This window comes from Alosa pseudoharengus, unplaced genomic scaffold (assembly GCF_046254945.1).
Source record: "Alosa pseudoharengus isolate Yale_2024_CS ecotype anadromous, Long Island Sound unplaced genomic scaffold, YU_APseudo_1.1 YU_APseudo_1.1_scf_18, whole genome shotgun sequence".
NCBI classification, from domain to species: Eukaryota; Metazoa; Chordata; class Actinopteri; order Clupeiformes; family Clupeidae; genus Alosa; species Alosa pseudoharengus.
In genome coordinates this window covers 13,470,075-13,486,796 of record NW_027468650.1, presented here as the reverse complement: position 1 = coordinate 13,486,796, position 16,722 = coordinate 13,470,075, and the positions used below count along the sequence as shown (strand labels likewise).

At 43.7% G+C, this 16,722-nt stretch overlaps 1 protein-coding gene across 6 annotated transcripts in view; it reads left to right on the top strand.

Moving 5' to 3' along the window:
- slc12a7b (solute carrier family 12 member 7b) overlaps nucleotides 1–15,578 on the top strand; it is a 77,411-nt gene extending 61,833 nt beyond the window's left edge. For 2 of the 6 annotated variants that reach the window (XM_076290275.1, XM_076290278.1), the window contains exons 17-26: nucleotides 1,038–1,206; nucleotides 3,462–3,657; nucleotides 3,958–4,127; nucleotides 4,432–4,563; nucleotides 5,039–5,146; nucleotides 5,613–5,732; nucleotides 7,135–7,304; nucleotides 9,268–9,282; nucleotides 12,037–12,170; nucleotides 13,996–15,578. In XM_076290275.1, coding sequence (XP_076146390.1) covers nucleotides 1,038–1,206; nucleotides 3,462–3,657; nucleotides 3,958–4,127; nucleotides 4,432–4,563; nucleotides 5,039–5,146; nucleotides 5,613–5,732; nucleotides 7,135–7,304; nucleotides 9,268–9,282; nucleotides 12,037–12,170; nucleotides 13,996–14,087 — 1,306 coding nt within the window. In that variant the 3' untranslated portion in view covers nucleotides 14,088–15,578. The remainder of the gene's footprint in view (nucleotides 1–1,037; nucleotides 1,207–3,461; nucleotides 3,658–3,957; nucleotides 4,128–4,431; nucleotides 4,564–5,038; nucleotides 5,147–5,612; nucleotides 5,733–7,134; nucleotides 7,305–9,267; nucleotides 9,283–12,036; nucleotides 12,171–13,995) is intronic. The other 4 variants (XM_076290279.1, XM_076290281.1, XM_076290276.1 and 1 more) reach the window with 3 other exon arrangements.
- Nucleotides 15,579–16,722: the final 1,144 nt, after the last annotated feature.

Sequence of the window (16,722 nt, the reverse complement as noted above, 5' to 3'; positions counted from 1 at the left end):
ATGCCTTTCTCCCACAGACTTCAATCGTGGCTTTGTAATAAACACTAATGGCTCGTGTTATTGTACAAATATCGATGTTCAGATCGTGGAGGCAGTCCCCCTGTGACGGCAGTGTGTAAATATCCCTGTGTACTCTGGGTAACGTGGCATGATCAGCTTTCAGTCCCGCTGCTATGACCTGCGGCTACCCTTAAAGGCACCATTAACAAGATTTGCTCTCGGGAGTCCCCTCTGGGAAATAACAAACAAATTAAATATGCGTCTTTTGCATCAAAGTATGACCATAACTCCAATATGATATAGAGGGAATGCACCGACAGCAGTGTGTATAAAAAGATCTCCGAATTCCTGTAGCATAGCAGCTCTTTTGCGTTTTAATTTCAGGGAGGAGGTGGGAGCAGTTTCCTACCCGAAACTAGACAGTTGGTAGGTCAGTAATTGCCTACAGACGGCCAGAAGTGCCGCTCGTCATGTTATATGCCTTCAAAATGTTTTTTTGAGGTTATGTTAAGGTCAAAAAACTGTTAAGGGTGTCTTTAAATCGCCTGGTTCAATTAGTCAAGACTCTTGGCGCTGCTTAAGTGAACTTTAGTTACCCACTTCCTGTCTACCTTCCGTGTGGAGGATTCTTTATGTGTTCATTGAGCTCTGGAACATGTTTGTGTGTTTGTTGTGTCTGTGTTTGTTATGTGTGTTTGTTTGTACAATTTCTTAGCTTGCCACACTTTATAAACTCTAGCTCTTCACTTCCAACTTTCTGTAAATAGATATTATGTTACTGCAGCAATTGTACGTGTGCCAAATTGACTTTAAAACACTTTATAGCAGTTCATAACTTCATCTACTTCAGGGGATTAACAAACTTATAAATAAGTACACCAACATGAAATCCTGCATTTTAGATTTTTTATTGTAATGAAGGCTTCTCTAATACTTGTCATAAATAGATTTTTGTTAAAGTAGACTTCTAGAGATTCAAGTGTACTCAAAGTGATCTTAGAAATCTCCTCCATCTTGCTGTGTGTTGCCCCCTTCAGGCCGCAGCTGCTGGTGCTGCTGAACCTGGACTCTGAGATGTGTGTGAAGCACCCGCGCCTGCTGTCCTTCACCACGCAGCTCAAGGCCGGCAAAGGCCTCACCATCGTGGGCTCCGTGCTAGAGGGCACCTACCTCACCAAGGAGACGGAGTCCAAGAAGGCCGAGACGGTGAGGGCCACAGGCCAGCGCTAAGGAGAAGTCAGCCCTGGATGTGTGTGTGTCAGGCCTGGATGTGTGTGTCAGGCCTGGGTGTGTGTGTGACAGGCCTGGATGTGTGTGTTAGGGGCTGGATGTGTGTGTCAGGGCTGGATGTGTGTGTGTGTCAGGCCTGGATGTGTGTTAGGGACTGGATGTGTGTGTGAGGCCTGGATGTGTGTGTGTCAGGCCTGGATGTGTGTGTGTCAGGCCTGGATGTGTGTGTGTCAGGCCTGGATGTGTGTGTGTCAGGCCTGGATGTGTGTGTGTCAGACCTGGATGTGTCTGTGTCAGGCCTGGATGTGTGTGTCAGGCCTGGGTGTGTGTGTGTGACAGGCCTGGATGTGTGTGTTAGGGGCTGGATGTGTGTGTGTGTCAGGGCTGGATGTGTGTGTGTGTCAGGGCTGGATGTGTGTGTGTTAGGGGCTCGATGTGTGTGTCGGGGGCAGAACGTGTGTGTGTGTGTCAGGGCTGGACAGGTGTGTTAGGGTTGAACGTGTGTCAGGCCTGGATGTGTGTTAGGGCTGAACGTGAGTTTGTCAGGGCTAGACGGGTGCGTTAGGGTTAAACATGTGTGTCAGGTCTAAACGTGTGCATGTGTGTTACGGCTAAAAGTGTATGTGTTACGGCTAACTGTGTGTGTCAGAACTGAGCGTGTGTGTCAGGCCTGAAAATGTGTGTGTTGCGGGATGTTGAGGAGACACATTGGACCAGGGTTGGATTACATTACATTTTTATATGAAGGTTTTTAACCAAGTAGGGTTGATTTCAACAAGCCTCTATATGTTTCACAAAGAATGTTTTAAAGTTAATGTTCTTGTGAAGTAAGCTTATTGATTAAAAAGAAAATCATGGTTCATGAATTTAAATGAAACTCTTGTTACATAATGGACCTTTCAAAACAAAACAATAATATTAACAATACTTATCAGGAGTACACCCAGAAGTATCTGAAAGTGTAGAGCACTTGTAATTGTCTAGTACTTGCAAGTGTAGTGTAATTGTAGAGCAAATATTGAGTTACTACATTGTTTTTCTCCTAGTTTGGTAGCGTGGATGCTAATGTAAGCCGTGTCCTTGTGTCCCAGCTGAGGTGTGAGTTGTTTACACGCGCCATGCCAGGGCTGACGTGCTGCCATTGCATTTCCCCTTGAGGGACTGTATCGGAATAAGCTGCCCAAAAGCCTGCCAATGTTTCCATTACCTGGTAATTAGCAATGCCACCAGGTTCAGTTAGAAGAAACGTGGGTAGACACTGCTACCTGCTGGTGGAGAGAGGAAAAGCAGCTTGGCAGACTGGAAGGATATTCATTCCTTACATCTGCACAAGAAATTGGTGCTGAGTGCACAGATGTATACACACTAAATCAACACCCATACATACAGTATATGAATATAGCACACACACATATGCACATAGTCAAGCCCATTTAGGCATATATTATGTAAATGTATATAGAAACCATGTTAACAACTTGTAACAATATTTTGCCAGTATCAGTGTGAAGTTGAGATATGTAAACTCTTATCTCTAGTAACACAGATAACACAGTATTTACATTTTAGAAGTATAAAAAGCAGATAGAGTTTGGTCACTTTTCTCCAGTTACTTTGTAGGGCCTGGTACCCCAAGTGCAGACTGAGTATTTATGGCCTCCTTTGTTATTTGGTGTTAGCCTGTGAAGGTCTTCACACGTGTGTGTACACACACACACACGTACACCCATTCACACACACACAAAAAGAGGAGGAGGTCTGGGTTTTAAGCAGCATGGACAGGCTGATATCCACTACTACAACAGAACTGCTGCAGTGTAGAGTCAGATGTCATGGCAGTCAGGTGGCCAGGTCAGCTCCTGTAGATCTTCTGGTGGGCAGGGTTGAAGCTGTGAGGTAGTAAGAGATCTGATTGCCGAGACAGACCTTCTGATGACAACAGAAAGGATTATACTTGGTGGTCTTGTTGTTAGTTGCTTTGGAGGAGACATTAGCTAGATTAACCACAGCTAGATCAGATGAGTGTTTGTTTTGTCACTCCTGGAGTCAGTGTACTGTTTCAAAGACATTGTTTAGAGCTGAAGCATTGTTTATGTCCTGATTATGTGTCTCTATTCATTGATTTGATTTGTTCTCATTTCCTCCTCCTGTGTGTGTGTATGTGTGTGTGTGTGTGTGTGTGTGTCCGTGTGTGTGTGTGTGTGTGTGTGTGTCTCTTTATGCCCATGCAGAACATTAAGTCGTCCATGTCGGCGGAGAAGACCAAAGGCTTCTGTCATGTGGTGGTGTCGTCCAACCTGCGTGACGGCTTTTCTCACCTGATCCAGTCGGCAGGGCTTGGGGGGATGAAGCACAACTGTGTCCTCATGGCCTGGCCAGGCATGTGGAAGCAGGCCAACGACGCCCAGTGCTGGAGGAACTTCATCGGTGAGCAGCAAACCCACACACTGACCGCTCACCAAGGCTCACACTTACCGTATACCGGTCATAGGGCACATTAGTCCAAAGATAAACAGAAGTGGCTTAAGAGAGCCAGTCCTATGTAACAGAACTAACTCCGGGTTTTTCAACTAACGGTCAGTGGCCCTCTGGTGGTCCATGAAGGCATTGCTGCTGGTCTCTAACCATGCATGAAATGCATAGGTATTACCATGATATTTGTCCAGTCCCTACAGTGCAAGCGACACACATACTGTAGAACACCTATCTCTCTCTTTGTCCAATCAGAAACTGTGAGGGAAACCACTGCAGCTCATCAGGCCTTGCTGGTGGCCAAGAATGTGGACAGCTTCCCGACCAATCAAGATAGGCTGGGGGAGGGCACTATTGACGTGTGGTGGATCGTCCATGATGGAGGCATGCTGATGCTCCTCCCCTTTCTGCTGCGGCAGCACAAGGTAGGACATGACACATCAAAACCGTGCTGCCCAATCACCACTCAGTCATCTGGAGAGCTGATAGGTACATAGGTACAGATACAGAGGTGGAAAGGAGAGGTGCAAACGCACACCAAACTTTCTGCCTTTCTCCCCCCTCTCCCTCTATGCCCCTGACTTCTCTCCTTCTGTCCCTCTATGCCCCTGACTTCTGTCCCTCTTGCCCCCTCCCTCTATGCCCCTGACTTCTCTCCTTCTGTCCCTCTTGCCCCCCCTCTCTCTTTCTGCCCTCCCCCCCCCCCACCCCCCCGTCTCTCTCCCCCAGGTGTGGCGTAAGTGTAAGATGCGCATCTTTACCGTGGCTCAGATGGATGACAACAGCATTCAGATGAAGAAGGACCTGCAGATGTTCCTGTATCACCTGCGGCTAGACGCTGAGGTGGAGGTGGTGGAGATGGTGAGAGTGCTCACTCTTTAGGGGTTCAGGGGGTGGAGATGGTGATAACGTTCACTCTTTAGGGGTTCAGGTGGTGAGAGTGCTCACTCTTTAGGGGTTCAAGTGGTGAGAGTGCTTACTCTTTAGGGGTTCAGGTGGTGGAGATGGTGAGAGTGATCACTCTTTAGGGGTTCAGGTGGTGAGAGTGCTCACTCTTTAGGGGTTCAGGTGGTGAGAGCGCTCACTCTTTAGGGGTTCAGGGGGTGGAGATGGTGATAACGTTCACTCTTTAGGGGTTCAGGGGGTGAGAGTGCTCACTCTTTAGAGGGTTCACTAACAGAAATGGGCAAAACTGATATGGCAGCTTGGATGAATAAAAACAGATAATCTTTTGATTTTATAATTATATTAATCTGTAAAGTCGTTTGTGTTATAATATATATAAAATATCTCTGTACATGTAAATGTCTTATCTGTGTGTGTGTGTGATTAACAGCACGACAGTGACATCTCCGCCTTCACCTATGAGAAGACCCTGGTAATGGAGCAGCGCTCTCAGATGCTCAAGCAGATGCAGCTCTCCAGGACTGAGCGGGAGAGAGAGGTAATGTCTTAGCTCAACAGCGCCCCCCATCTGTTTGGGGGAGGCATAGCAAAATAATTATCCTTACCCTCTGCCTTAGAAAAACTCAGACTTGTATCTCTATGTGAATTAGTATTATATCTCATAATTCTTTTTGATACAGTGACACTTAAGGTTTTTAATATTATAAATTCATGCTACATAGAAGCTTTAATTGATAAAGTAAATGTACCCTGTTTATCGGTGAAGAAAATGTTAGGAGACAGTCGCACTCAAATGAATATATAGCTCATAGTAATATTAGCTTCATAAGCTCATAGCTAGCTCATTCAATTACTTAATTAGCTCATAGTGATAAATTAAAGAGGGCCGAGGATTGTACCCTGCAGTACTCCAAATCGATAGTCGCATGACATCTGGCCCCCTGTTCTATCTCGCTGGCACTCCCTCTGCTTCTGGTCCTCGCTGGGTCGCAACCCTGACCCAGATTCAGAGCATCACAGACGAGTCGCGTAGCTCCATCCGCAGGAAGACCCAGAGCGGAGCTGGCGGCTCCACCACGAGCCGGCAGAGCTGCCAAAAGGACAACACCAAAGAAGAAGACGAGGTAGCTCCTCCTCAATGTGACTGACCGCCCACCCAGACGGCCCAGTCACCCCCCACCTCCCACCTGAAACCACCTCATTACCAATGTCAGCCCAACCCCCAGTGACCGGCCGCACACCCACTTACAGAGCCAAGGCTGATATGGGACCCCTGTAATGATGCTGATGGTCCTGTTTTTGATGTCCATCTGCATACGATTGGATGTTGGCAATTCCGGCTTCCCAATATGTACCAAAGGTGCATTTAATTAAAGTGTTGCATCAACAGCTGATTTCAATTTGTTGATTAAGACTTAGAGCTGCAACACGGCTACCGCACTGTGAAATCACTCATGTAGTTTTGTTTACATTGAAATCAGAGGTCCCTTCATAGTAAAGCTGTCTCTTCTGGTTATATCAATAAGATAAGATAAGCCTTTATTTAATCCCACACCGGGGAAGTTTACTTCTTACAACAGCCAAGGAAGAAAAAAAAAAAACTATATAAAACCTATAAAACAAGTAATCTCTGTCAGCAGTCCCTCTGGCTCTGTAACTGTCCAGGTGTCCTGTCCGTGCTCCATCTCTCCGCATGCGTCACAGTGATGTCACTTCCTCCCTGTTCGTTCGTTCGCCTGATCGTGGGTCCTCCCTCTTCCCTCCCTCTCTTCCTCATCCTCTTCCTCGGGGCCCAGCTCATGTGCAAAGGGGTTTTGTGAGCGTTTCTCCCTGTGTAGTTGTGTTAGTTTGGTTCATGCTTCATTATAGTATCACCATCTTTGGTTTGTGGATGTGGACATGCAGTATGTAGTCTAATTTTGCATGTCACTCATCACGTTGCCTTAAATTATACCATGGAAGTCACATTCTTGTTTTATTTGTTATTAGTTATACATTTATCTGCATGATTTCTTTTACATTGTGTTGAGATGATCATTTGACAAGACCTTCCATTTTGTTTAATTTTGGATGCATGGACATACGTAGAAGAAATAATAGAGACAATGCTAACTCCATTCTTCTTTTCATTGAGAAAGTTATTTACCCTGCTCTTTTTGGTATTGTTTTTTTTCTTCATGTTGATTGTATGAACAAGAAAGACATTTTTCTTTAGACACAGACTACAGATGAAATAAGCATGATATGTCTAGCTTTTAAAGGCTTCTGAGTTAGCATCTTTACCTTATGATAGTTTTTTTGTATCATTATTATTATTATTATTATTATTAATTGTTTACTTAGAACTTTGTCAGTATTAATGTATATAACTAATGAGTTAATTGTAAATTGCAGAGGTATAGTATACTATTTTGAACTGGAAAAAGACACACCCAAGCTATATGTTTTATCAGTCGTTAGCGGTTTCCTGGGTAACCAGACAGTGTGATTGGGTGTTGACACGTGTCTACTGGCACCCGTCTCCAGGCCCAGCTCATCCACGATCGGAACACTGCATCTCATGCAGCCATGAACTCAGACCTGACGCCCGACAGGGTCCACATGACCTGGACCAAAGAGAAGTTCTTCACCGAGCGCAACCGCAACCGCGAACCCAACACCAACATGGCGGTGAGGGATCTCTTCAACATGAGGCCGTAAGTACAGCCACACACACACACACACACACACAGATACACTGTGCATGTATGGTTTAAATACGGATGATGTGCTGGGTGACAGTGACATCTAAGCAAGCACACAAATGTTTGTTTTCAGCAGTTTCATTGAAAACAATCAAGCCATCATTTCAATTAACAATATTTTTTTTCAGCTGGATGCAAATTATTGGGCATGTATGTCTGAGCTTTATGAAAGCAGTTAACTTGAAAACTGAACCAACCATATATGAGGAAATAATACTTTGCAACTTGTATCACAATGTTTGCCACATACTGCAGACAGTTTATCATCATGAGTAAATTAGACCAAGTGCAAGCCAAATACACCACAACGCCAAACATATTCCACCCAGGGTTGACTAAGAGTTTGATTTATCCAGCCCCCTTTGCATTGATCCGAGTAAAGCAGGTCAACCACTGAGTGATCACTTAACATCTGAACTGATCTGTATAGAGGCCTCAAAGTCTTTTTTTCTCTCACACACACACATGCATATGAATGCACACAAACACACATGTACAGAAATATATACACACATACACAAACACACACACACACACTCACACAAGCACGCACGCACAATTCACTGAGTGTGTTGATGAGCATGCAGACACCCACCCTGTGGACTAATCTTCACATTGGCATCATGTCTTCCATGTGTCCATTTGTGTGACCATTTGCACACAGCTCCCAGACTCATTCAGACGACCACACTCCTTATGAGGACACCCGGCTCTGTTCTGGCTCTGTTCTGGCTCTGATCCACTACATCAGGGCCAGGTCTGGTTTATAGTCATGAGCTATTATTAAGGGCTGGCAGTGGCATTTTACTCAAAAGTGTTGAGAGTCCACTTAAAATCCACTGAAAGAAAGAGAGAAGCCAAAATGATGTCACCGTTACGCTTAGGAATAAAGGCCTTTACAATCCACTTGTTAACATTGATTTATTCATACTGTTCTAGAATATCTATGGACGCTCAATTTATCAGTGGTAGACACACATGATTGTCTACTGTACATGAAAGGGAACCCTCAGTTTTAAAATCCATTGATGACGGTTACAAGGTTGCTCTGAATATACAGTGTAATTATATTATGTAAATATGTCAATTATACATGTTATTTGAGAAGCCTCTTACTATGAGTCTTGTAAGCTAAGTAAATACATGTATAATCATTATATTAAATACATTAAATTAAATTATACAGCAATGCCCAGGCATGTTGGCCGCTAGAGCAGCCTGTGTAAGTGTGTTAGGCTCAGTACTGCCCCCTTGCTGGTCCTTTCACAGGGATGATTTTCCTTTACTCCCATTTTGGCTATTCCTCTTCCTCTCAGTACGTTATTCCAACTGTAGTCCCAGTGAGTGCCTTCTACCCTCTGTGGATTTCTGCACCCAGACGTGCTAACACAGGATACTCCACAGCCAGATGTGTGTGTGTGTGTGTGTGTGTGTGTGTGTGTGTGTGTGTGTGTAGACTTACTTCAGTTATATTCACAGCACTCTGTGTGTTCCTGTAGTTCATCACGTGATTGTGTGTGTGTGTCCATGTGTGTTGGCATCCTTCAGAACATCACCCAGTTCACAATGGGTAGTTGTGTCTCTTCAGAAGCTTGTCTCTTTCAAGCGCTGATTTCTCAGTGTGTTTGCTGCCTCACGCTTTTATTCCTAGTTGCTTTAGAATAATGAAAGCGATGTCAAAGCAGCTTTGGCAGGGAAAGGCATTAAAAGGACGTTTTTGTCATGTTGTGGAGATGTTCTATCTATGCCAGCACACATCAGTCACGCCTCTTAAAGGGAAGGGAAAGCAATGGAGGCTTGCTATTGGTTGGAGGTTTGGGGTGATTGGAGATTGGCATGTGGTTTGTGTGGGGTTTTTGCAAAGCCGACGTCTAAGCCTGTCTTTTGTTGTTCTGTCCTATTTTCCTCCTTCTAGAGAGTGGGAGAGTCTGTAAGTTGACATTTCTATTTGGCCAAAGCTTTGTGTGCGTGTGTGACTGTATGTGTTTGTCCTATGTATATGTAGTAGCCCTGTCCTGCCACTGCATGTTGTGTGTGTGTGTGTGTGTGTGCGTGTGTGCGTGCACGTGTGTGTATGCATGTCCCATGCTTACCATTGCTTTCATCCATGGCTGTGTGTCCAGTAACCCAGCAAGAGCGTCCATATGATGTAATGTGCATGTGACTGTGCAGTGTCTCATAGTAGTAGCATGTATGAACAGCCTTGCACTGTCTGAGTCCTCTCTGTGTCATCAGGTCAAACATCACAACATTCCACCCCACAATGAATACGACAATCCAATCAGAATCCACAGATATTTAGGAAATATACTACAAAAACTTAGTTTTGACTTGATTTTATTACCTGCTCTTTGAAGCCTCTGAACACTTTGAATACCTGAGAGAATGTTCTGGAATCCTAGATGTGACCTTTGACCCTGCAGAGCTGGGCAGTGCAAGTGAGCAGTGTGAGTTTGATGCCACTGTTCTTGCCGAAGCTTTGTGCATATCATGAGCTGCATTTGGAAGGCTGTGCCCACTGACGCCCTAAACAAAGGGTCCATCCTCATATCACATGACCACCCAGAACCAGCACAATATTACACTACACGTGGTCCTCCTCCCTGTACAGCCACCCAGAAGTGTAAACGTTTGGCTTCAGAAAGTAAAAGTTTAAGGTATTGGTTCTACCTGTGCACTTAACACAGGTGATTTCACTGATTAAAGTATCTACTGGCTGTGGAGTTGCACTAATCAGATTCAGCTGATTTAGTGAATGATTGGAGAAAATGTGTGGCAGGACTTTTTTTCTTTCTGAAGTCGGAACTTTTACCCCTGCGGCCATCTGATTGGCCGGGAGAACTGTCTCTGCAGTTACAAACTGTGTGATTGGCCGGGAGAACTGTCTCTGCAGTAACAAACTGTGTGGACTGCCACAGGATGCCATCTGAATGTGTTCCGCGATCATGACTTCCAGACTGCAGGCCTTTTATTATTACGAGTTTTTAAGTGTCTGCGACTCTTACCAGCGAGCGAGACTGAGGCTGCGTTAACACCAGCAGGCCTTGATGCACAGTTCTGATTTGCTACCTGAATCAGATTTTTTGGACTGCCTGTTTACATCTACATTTGAGAGTGGCCCATATCAGATATCTGTGTTTACATGGTTCACTAACTTGTAAAACACTCGAGACAATCCGCATGCGCACCAGAGGAATTTTGGTCACCAAAATGAAACCAAACAAACTGACGGCAAGACCTCTGAAGTTCGCCTACAAAAAGGAACCAAAGCTGCAATCTTTGCCCATATAAGGAGATCTGGGGTATTAATTGAAACTAACTACCTATGGCAAGTTGCATTGGATGTTAGCTCTGGGGTAGAAAAAAAATCAAAGTGTGCCGTCTTAACATACCGAAGATCACAGTATCCACTAGAAGACATAGGAAAAAAGTGTGTTGAGCAAAATGTCTGCATTTCTGATTTCTTCGTCCCCCGCAAGAGTTTAACAGGTGCGATCATTCAAAATCAATATCGGATCTCCTTATATGGGCAGCAGTCTATGCAAATGCACAAAATAAGTTTACATTAGGGTATTTCAGTGGCTAGTAATTTACTTTCGTTTCCAACAAGTCCGCAAAATAGGCTATTATATTTTAAGGCGAAAAAGAAGGTGGAAAGCCTAGCACATTTATGGCATCTTCTTTCCATCTCTGTTTTCAATTCATTACACCGTTCTGCAGTCGTGCATTCATGTGAAACTGAAAGCAACCTTGTATGTTATGCGAAAACGTAAAAGATTATGGGCCTTTTCAACCATGCGCAAGTTCAAAATGACAGGGAATATCCGATCTGCCTGTATAGACTGCAGTCGCATTGGCACATATCCGATTCATATCTGATTCATTTCCACATATGAATGAGGTCTGAAACGGATCTGAAAATATTGGAATCCATGAGCAAAAAATCAGAACATTTAACTGACGGTGTAAACGTAGCCTTCTCACAGTCCTTGTCTGGCTCAGATCCGCGGCAGAGTCGGTTACTCCGAGTCAGACTGAAAACTAACAGCGTTACAACAGCTGAGCTCACCTACTTTATGTGTTGAAACGCAAGCTTTTGATTTCAATTGTATTTATTGCATTTCGGTGAAGTCTCCTTACATTTATTTATGTTTTACATTCATTTTATTTATTTAAATTAATAACATATACTTTACCCACTAATTTATATTATATATGTAATAATTTCTATTGTTGAAGGTGAAAATCAAGGTATGGCAGAGTGTGTGTGATGGAGGCCAGGACAAGATCTGACCAGCACACGCAGTTGACAAGTCCAAGATTTTAAGTCCTTACCGAAGCTATTGATTTGTTAGATTTCAAGAATAAGAAGTCAATCATTAAATGAACATAAACAATATTGGTGATTTAAGGTCAAATTGACTGAGTCACCAGAGCCCAAGAAGTTGTTGGCACTATGGCAACCAGGGCAGCCCAGGGACACTTAGCCAGTTGGAGAAGGCCCTCAGAGTAGCTAGTCACATCCAACCATTAGTCATCTGACCCATCCCCCTCTCCTGTGCCCCTGCAGTGATTGGCTCTGGTTCTGCTCCCCATCCAATGAGATTGCTTCAGAGTTTGTGGAGTTCATAGAGCAGGAGGTGATGCCCTATCTTTCCCTCCCCCTCCCCCGTCTCTGTTGCAGGAACCAGTCCAACGTGCGGCGCATGCACACTGCGGTCAAGCTGAATGAGGTGGTGGTGAACAAGTCCCAGGGGGCTCACTTGGTCCTTCTCAACATGCCAGGACCGCCTAAGAACCGAGGAGGAGACGAGAACTGTATCCTTCATCACAAGTGAAGTGTTTGAGTGTATTTAGGATGTGTTTTTATAGCCTTGTAAACCATACTCTTGACTATGTTTCGTTTTCTACTGGGTGGGAGGCACTAGTGTGAAGTTTAAAATCATTGGAGTTCCTTTGAACTAATCACTAACAAGCGGTGTTTCATCATACAGAAAAGTTTCTCTGCATCACGCCCTTAGCAAGCAAGCTTGCATCTTATGATTGATTCCAATGAGAAAGAGAGCTAGCAGTCACACCTTTCATCTAGTTATTAATTCACAGGACATTCAGTTATTTTACTAACTCAACAGTTATGAAGAAATATATATTTGTTATTGACTCATCCCGAAACTACATACATTACCATAATTTGCTTCCAATACCCCAGTGTAGAGGACAAATTTAGCTCATAGCTAAGACTTTAAGTTACCATAACCTCCTATGTAATCACCGTTAGCTTACTAACTAGCTAACGTTAACTGTGGAACTTCGGTATAACCAAAGATCCTTGATTGCTCCGCTTTAACCCTCCTTGGTATAACATAGCCAATTATGTCATCTTAGTGGTAGGGAATACGTTCGTATTTCAAGTGAAAGAATTAAGGTATGACTTAAGTGTAGCTGACGTTATAACATGTAAAGTTAAGCTTGCCATACCCACAGGCAGCTCGACTGTGACTTTGTTTGTGACACTCCTGTTAGTAAACTTTATGGTTATGGTAATGGTTACTTGAATCCAACGTACACACAGATAGCTCTCACACCAACCTTATTTTGTGCCTTTTATTCACATTTGCTCAAAGTATATAAGCCTTTTTTGCTCCCCACGTTGATGTATTCCAAGCTGTCTGCTTTGGAGGCAGGGATGTAGCAAATTCAAAGACCATGCCTATGTAACATAATCTCTCTCAGCCACGACCTCTGTTTGCTGGTTGGCCAGCATCCTGAAGCCGAAGTAAGCGAGGACGGAGCAAACTATCCCAGAGTACTTTAGAGTACTAAAGGAAAATTAAATTGAGCGGAAGTACGTAGACGGGTGCAGCCAGGCTAGTGTTTTTGTGAAAGGAATTTAGTTTATTTTTTCTCTTCACACATTTCAATGCATTAAAAAGTTGTGTGTACACATGTATGGGCATGGTAGAACGGCGGCAGCATCACCACCTGAAAATCGGTCAACCCGGGTTTAATTCCCGAACCCGTCGTTGGTAGTCTGTGTCGCTTTGGATTAAAACATCTGCTAAATTTCTGTCAACTTTTAAACGTAACAAATCATGGGAGGATATAGACCTCAACAGTCCCGCCCACAGCTGATTCCGGAATTAAGAATTTCTCCATTGACAATTGGAGTATAAGCCTTAAAATCGTAACCGTGGTAGACTCCATGGTAGACTTCAAACCAGCTATGACATGACTAAGCGATTGTATATCAACCTTGTTTTGAGAAAAAAATGTCAGTCATTAAGTTGGTCATCATCTTGTGTGAGATTGTTAGGTTCGAAATGTGTAAGAAAAAAAACAAATATTTTCTGTTTACTCAAAATATATAATATGTTGTTATAAGAAACGTCATGGCTGGTTAGCCTAAGGCATGGTCTAAAACTCTTTAAATACGGATTTTTCCAGACGTCGATTGGAGAAATGAATGGGAAACTTACTTCCGGAAACTCTCTTGGAGGAGGGGGCGGGACTGTTGAGGTCTATTGTATTGGAGAACAACTTGCCGTCGTGATTTATGAATGTTCTAGTTAGCTTGTTGATGTGCTTTTGTAGACCCTTGTGTAGATGATGTGACCCTTGTTCCTTCCTTGACTGGTGTGCCCAGACATGGAGTTCCTGGAGGTTCTACTCGAGGGTCTCAATCGGGTCCTCCTGGTGAGGGGCGGCGGCCGTGAGGTCATCACCATCTACTCTTAAACGCTGCGTTGCTGTGGGTACCTGCCACCGCCCCCCTCCTTCTCCTGCCTCGCCTCGACAGTTCCGGAAAAATCCATTCAAGGCGGGGGGCCTGTTAGCAGTGGCATTACAACTGGCAGTGTTGGTTTCGAGGGCGGGGTGCCCCTTCAGGCGTCCTGCCACGGGCTGTGCCACCTTTCAGGGGAATAGATGGCGGGCAAGATAAGAGTGACCACCCTTCATCTGAGGACCAGAGCTTAACGCCACCATTTTAATGTTGCCACGTCAACGGACTGTCTGTCTTTGCCCCCCCTGCCATTCACCCCCCCCCCCCCGTCTTGTTGTGATTGGTTCGTTGGTTTGTCTGTCTCTTCAATGTGTGTGTGTGTGTGCATAACGCATGTTCTTGTTTTATGTGATAGTAGATGTACATTAAGCAGACCCTTCTATGTAATCTTATATTTCTCTTATTTCTGCTTTTGGGTTTATCTCTTTTTTGGGGGTGGGAGAGTCGTGGAGGGAGAGAGGGTAGTTCTCAAGGAAGAGACGCACATACTCATACTGGTTGGCTGCTCAATTTTCCCGACTATCCAGAGAGATTTACCCATGTCTATTGTCTATTAAGACATTTTTTAAGTTATACTGTCCCTATTTCTCAAAGGTTTTGAGTATGCAGAGCGATCTTAAGATTTCTTCAGACACTCACTCATCTTTAGATCTGGCAGACATTGTTTTTGTGTTTTGGAGGCATTCTAACTGTGACCCTTGTGATGCCCCATGGGCTAACCTGCTAAATCCATAGCAACAAAGTCTCAGATGCTCTTTCCAGCAATACATCTTCGGTCTCTGCTACTCAAAGAGAAGACACACCATCTTTTTAAAAGTCTCACATTGTCACAAGGCTGTATGTAATATGAAGGGATTGTTCTATTTTTCTTTTAATTCTGGGTGGGATACAATGATGATGTGTTTTTGTGTCAAGGATGGGAGAATGATGATGTGTGATAATGTGTGTTTTTGTGTGTCAAGGATGGGAGATATTTCTTGTTTAAGGGATAGGCCGAATGCACAAGTGTGTGATCGGAATGTGCAATAGTTGTTACTTTTGTGAAGTCACAAAAATATACATACATAAACATACATACATACAGTATAACTGTTGAACGAGATGGAGGAAAGGCCCCCCAATTCTGGGTCGGATTCGGATGCCACCTCCTGGTTTGGGTTGGCGCATCGGCTCTTGCTTGACGGGCACCTAAGTGTCAGCAACAGGGTCAAATGATGGAAGAGTAACTAACCCCTTGCATCGGGAGCATAGCCATGGAGAACCACCCCTCCACCCCCTCCCCTCATGAAATGACTGTTTGTTTCAGTCACCTTTGTTTTACTAGCCCGAGGCTGTCACCATATGTAATACACCGCTATTCTTCTGCTGCTTCAGAAACAGTCATGTACCAAAGCTTAGACGCAAATCTCAGTGTTGCTGATATCGGGACAAGTGGTCCTTGGAAGGCTGGGTGGGTGGGTGGGGAGGGGAGACATGGAAGTAGATGGAGAGGACTACCTTCACATATCTGTACCAAAGCAGTCACTTCCATGCAAAGAAGGAGGAGGAGGAGGACGTAGTTCTGCTAGAGACTTCCAGTACTTGTGATTATTTGTGTATCAGTAGACTGAGGTTGGTGATGATGATGCACTATTTCTGTGTCTTTGCAGGCCAGGTCAAAATGTTGTTTGTTGTTGTCGTTGTTAGTGTCGTTTGTCGTTGATCTTGTAAGTAGACTTGCCGTGTTTAGTTCAAAAGGTTCCACACAACAGGGTTTCTCTTTTTTTTCTTTCGATGATTCATTGATTTTACTTATTTTTGTGGATTTATTTTTCCTCTCTTTTTTGAGTAATGGCATTGCCACTCAAATGTTGACTGGAATCAGTTAGAAGCGATTCACCATCATGCCCACAATACTCAACAGCAAATGCAAATCTTCTCATGTATAGTAAAATTACATTGTGTCTGTGTTGTGGTTTAACCAGCCGGTCATTTTTAGGAATTTTATTTTTTTTTGCTTCTTCTCTAGGTTACTAAAAAAAACAATTGTTTCAGTTTTATTGTAGCTCATATTTTTACCCAGCACTGTTATGTTGTTAAATTGTAAAAAAACATAGCAAAATATTGGATGTTCTGACATTGTATCATAGGAGAAAATGTGCCAAAAGTCTCAAGTGAGGAAGAAAGAACTGGAAGCATTTGCTCATTATCTATTTCTGGGAGGTAGCTCCTGTAGCACCATCTGGCAACTGTGCAATCAACCAATAAAAATAAAGCATTTTTAAAAAGTATGAAGGATGAAGTCTTTTGAACCCAACATTATGCGTAAAAAGCACAACACTGAAAAATAGAATTAGTGCATATGAGTCATGCTCTAGTTTATTTATGGGCCCTTGTGTTACCACAAAGTTCAAAAGAGTTGTCAGTTCTCTGAGCTGTAGTTACTCCGTGCTCCTGTTGGGGGCACAGTTGTGCATTGCACAGCCGAACATGACAGACTTGTACATAAAAGGTGTGAACTCTCAGAAATACTCAAATTTAAAGCTGTATGTCGTTCAGAATATTTCTCTGGTACCTTTCTGCTAGCTCTGAAGTTATTCATTACCAAAG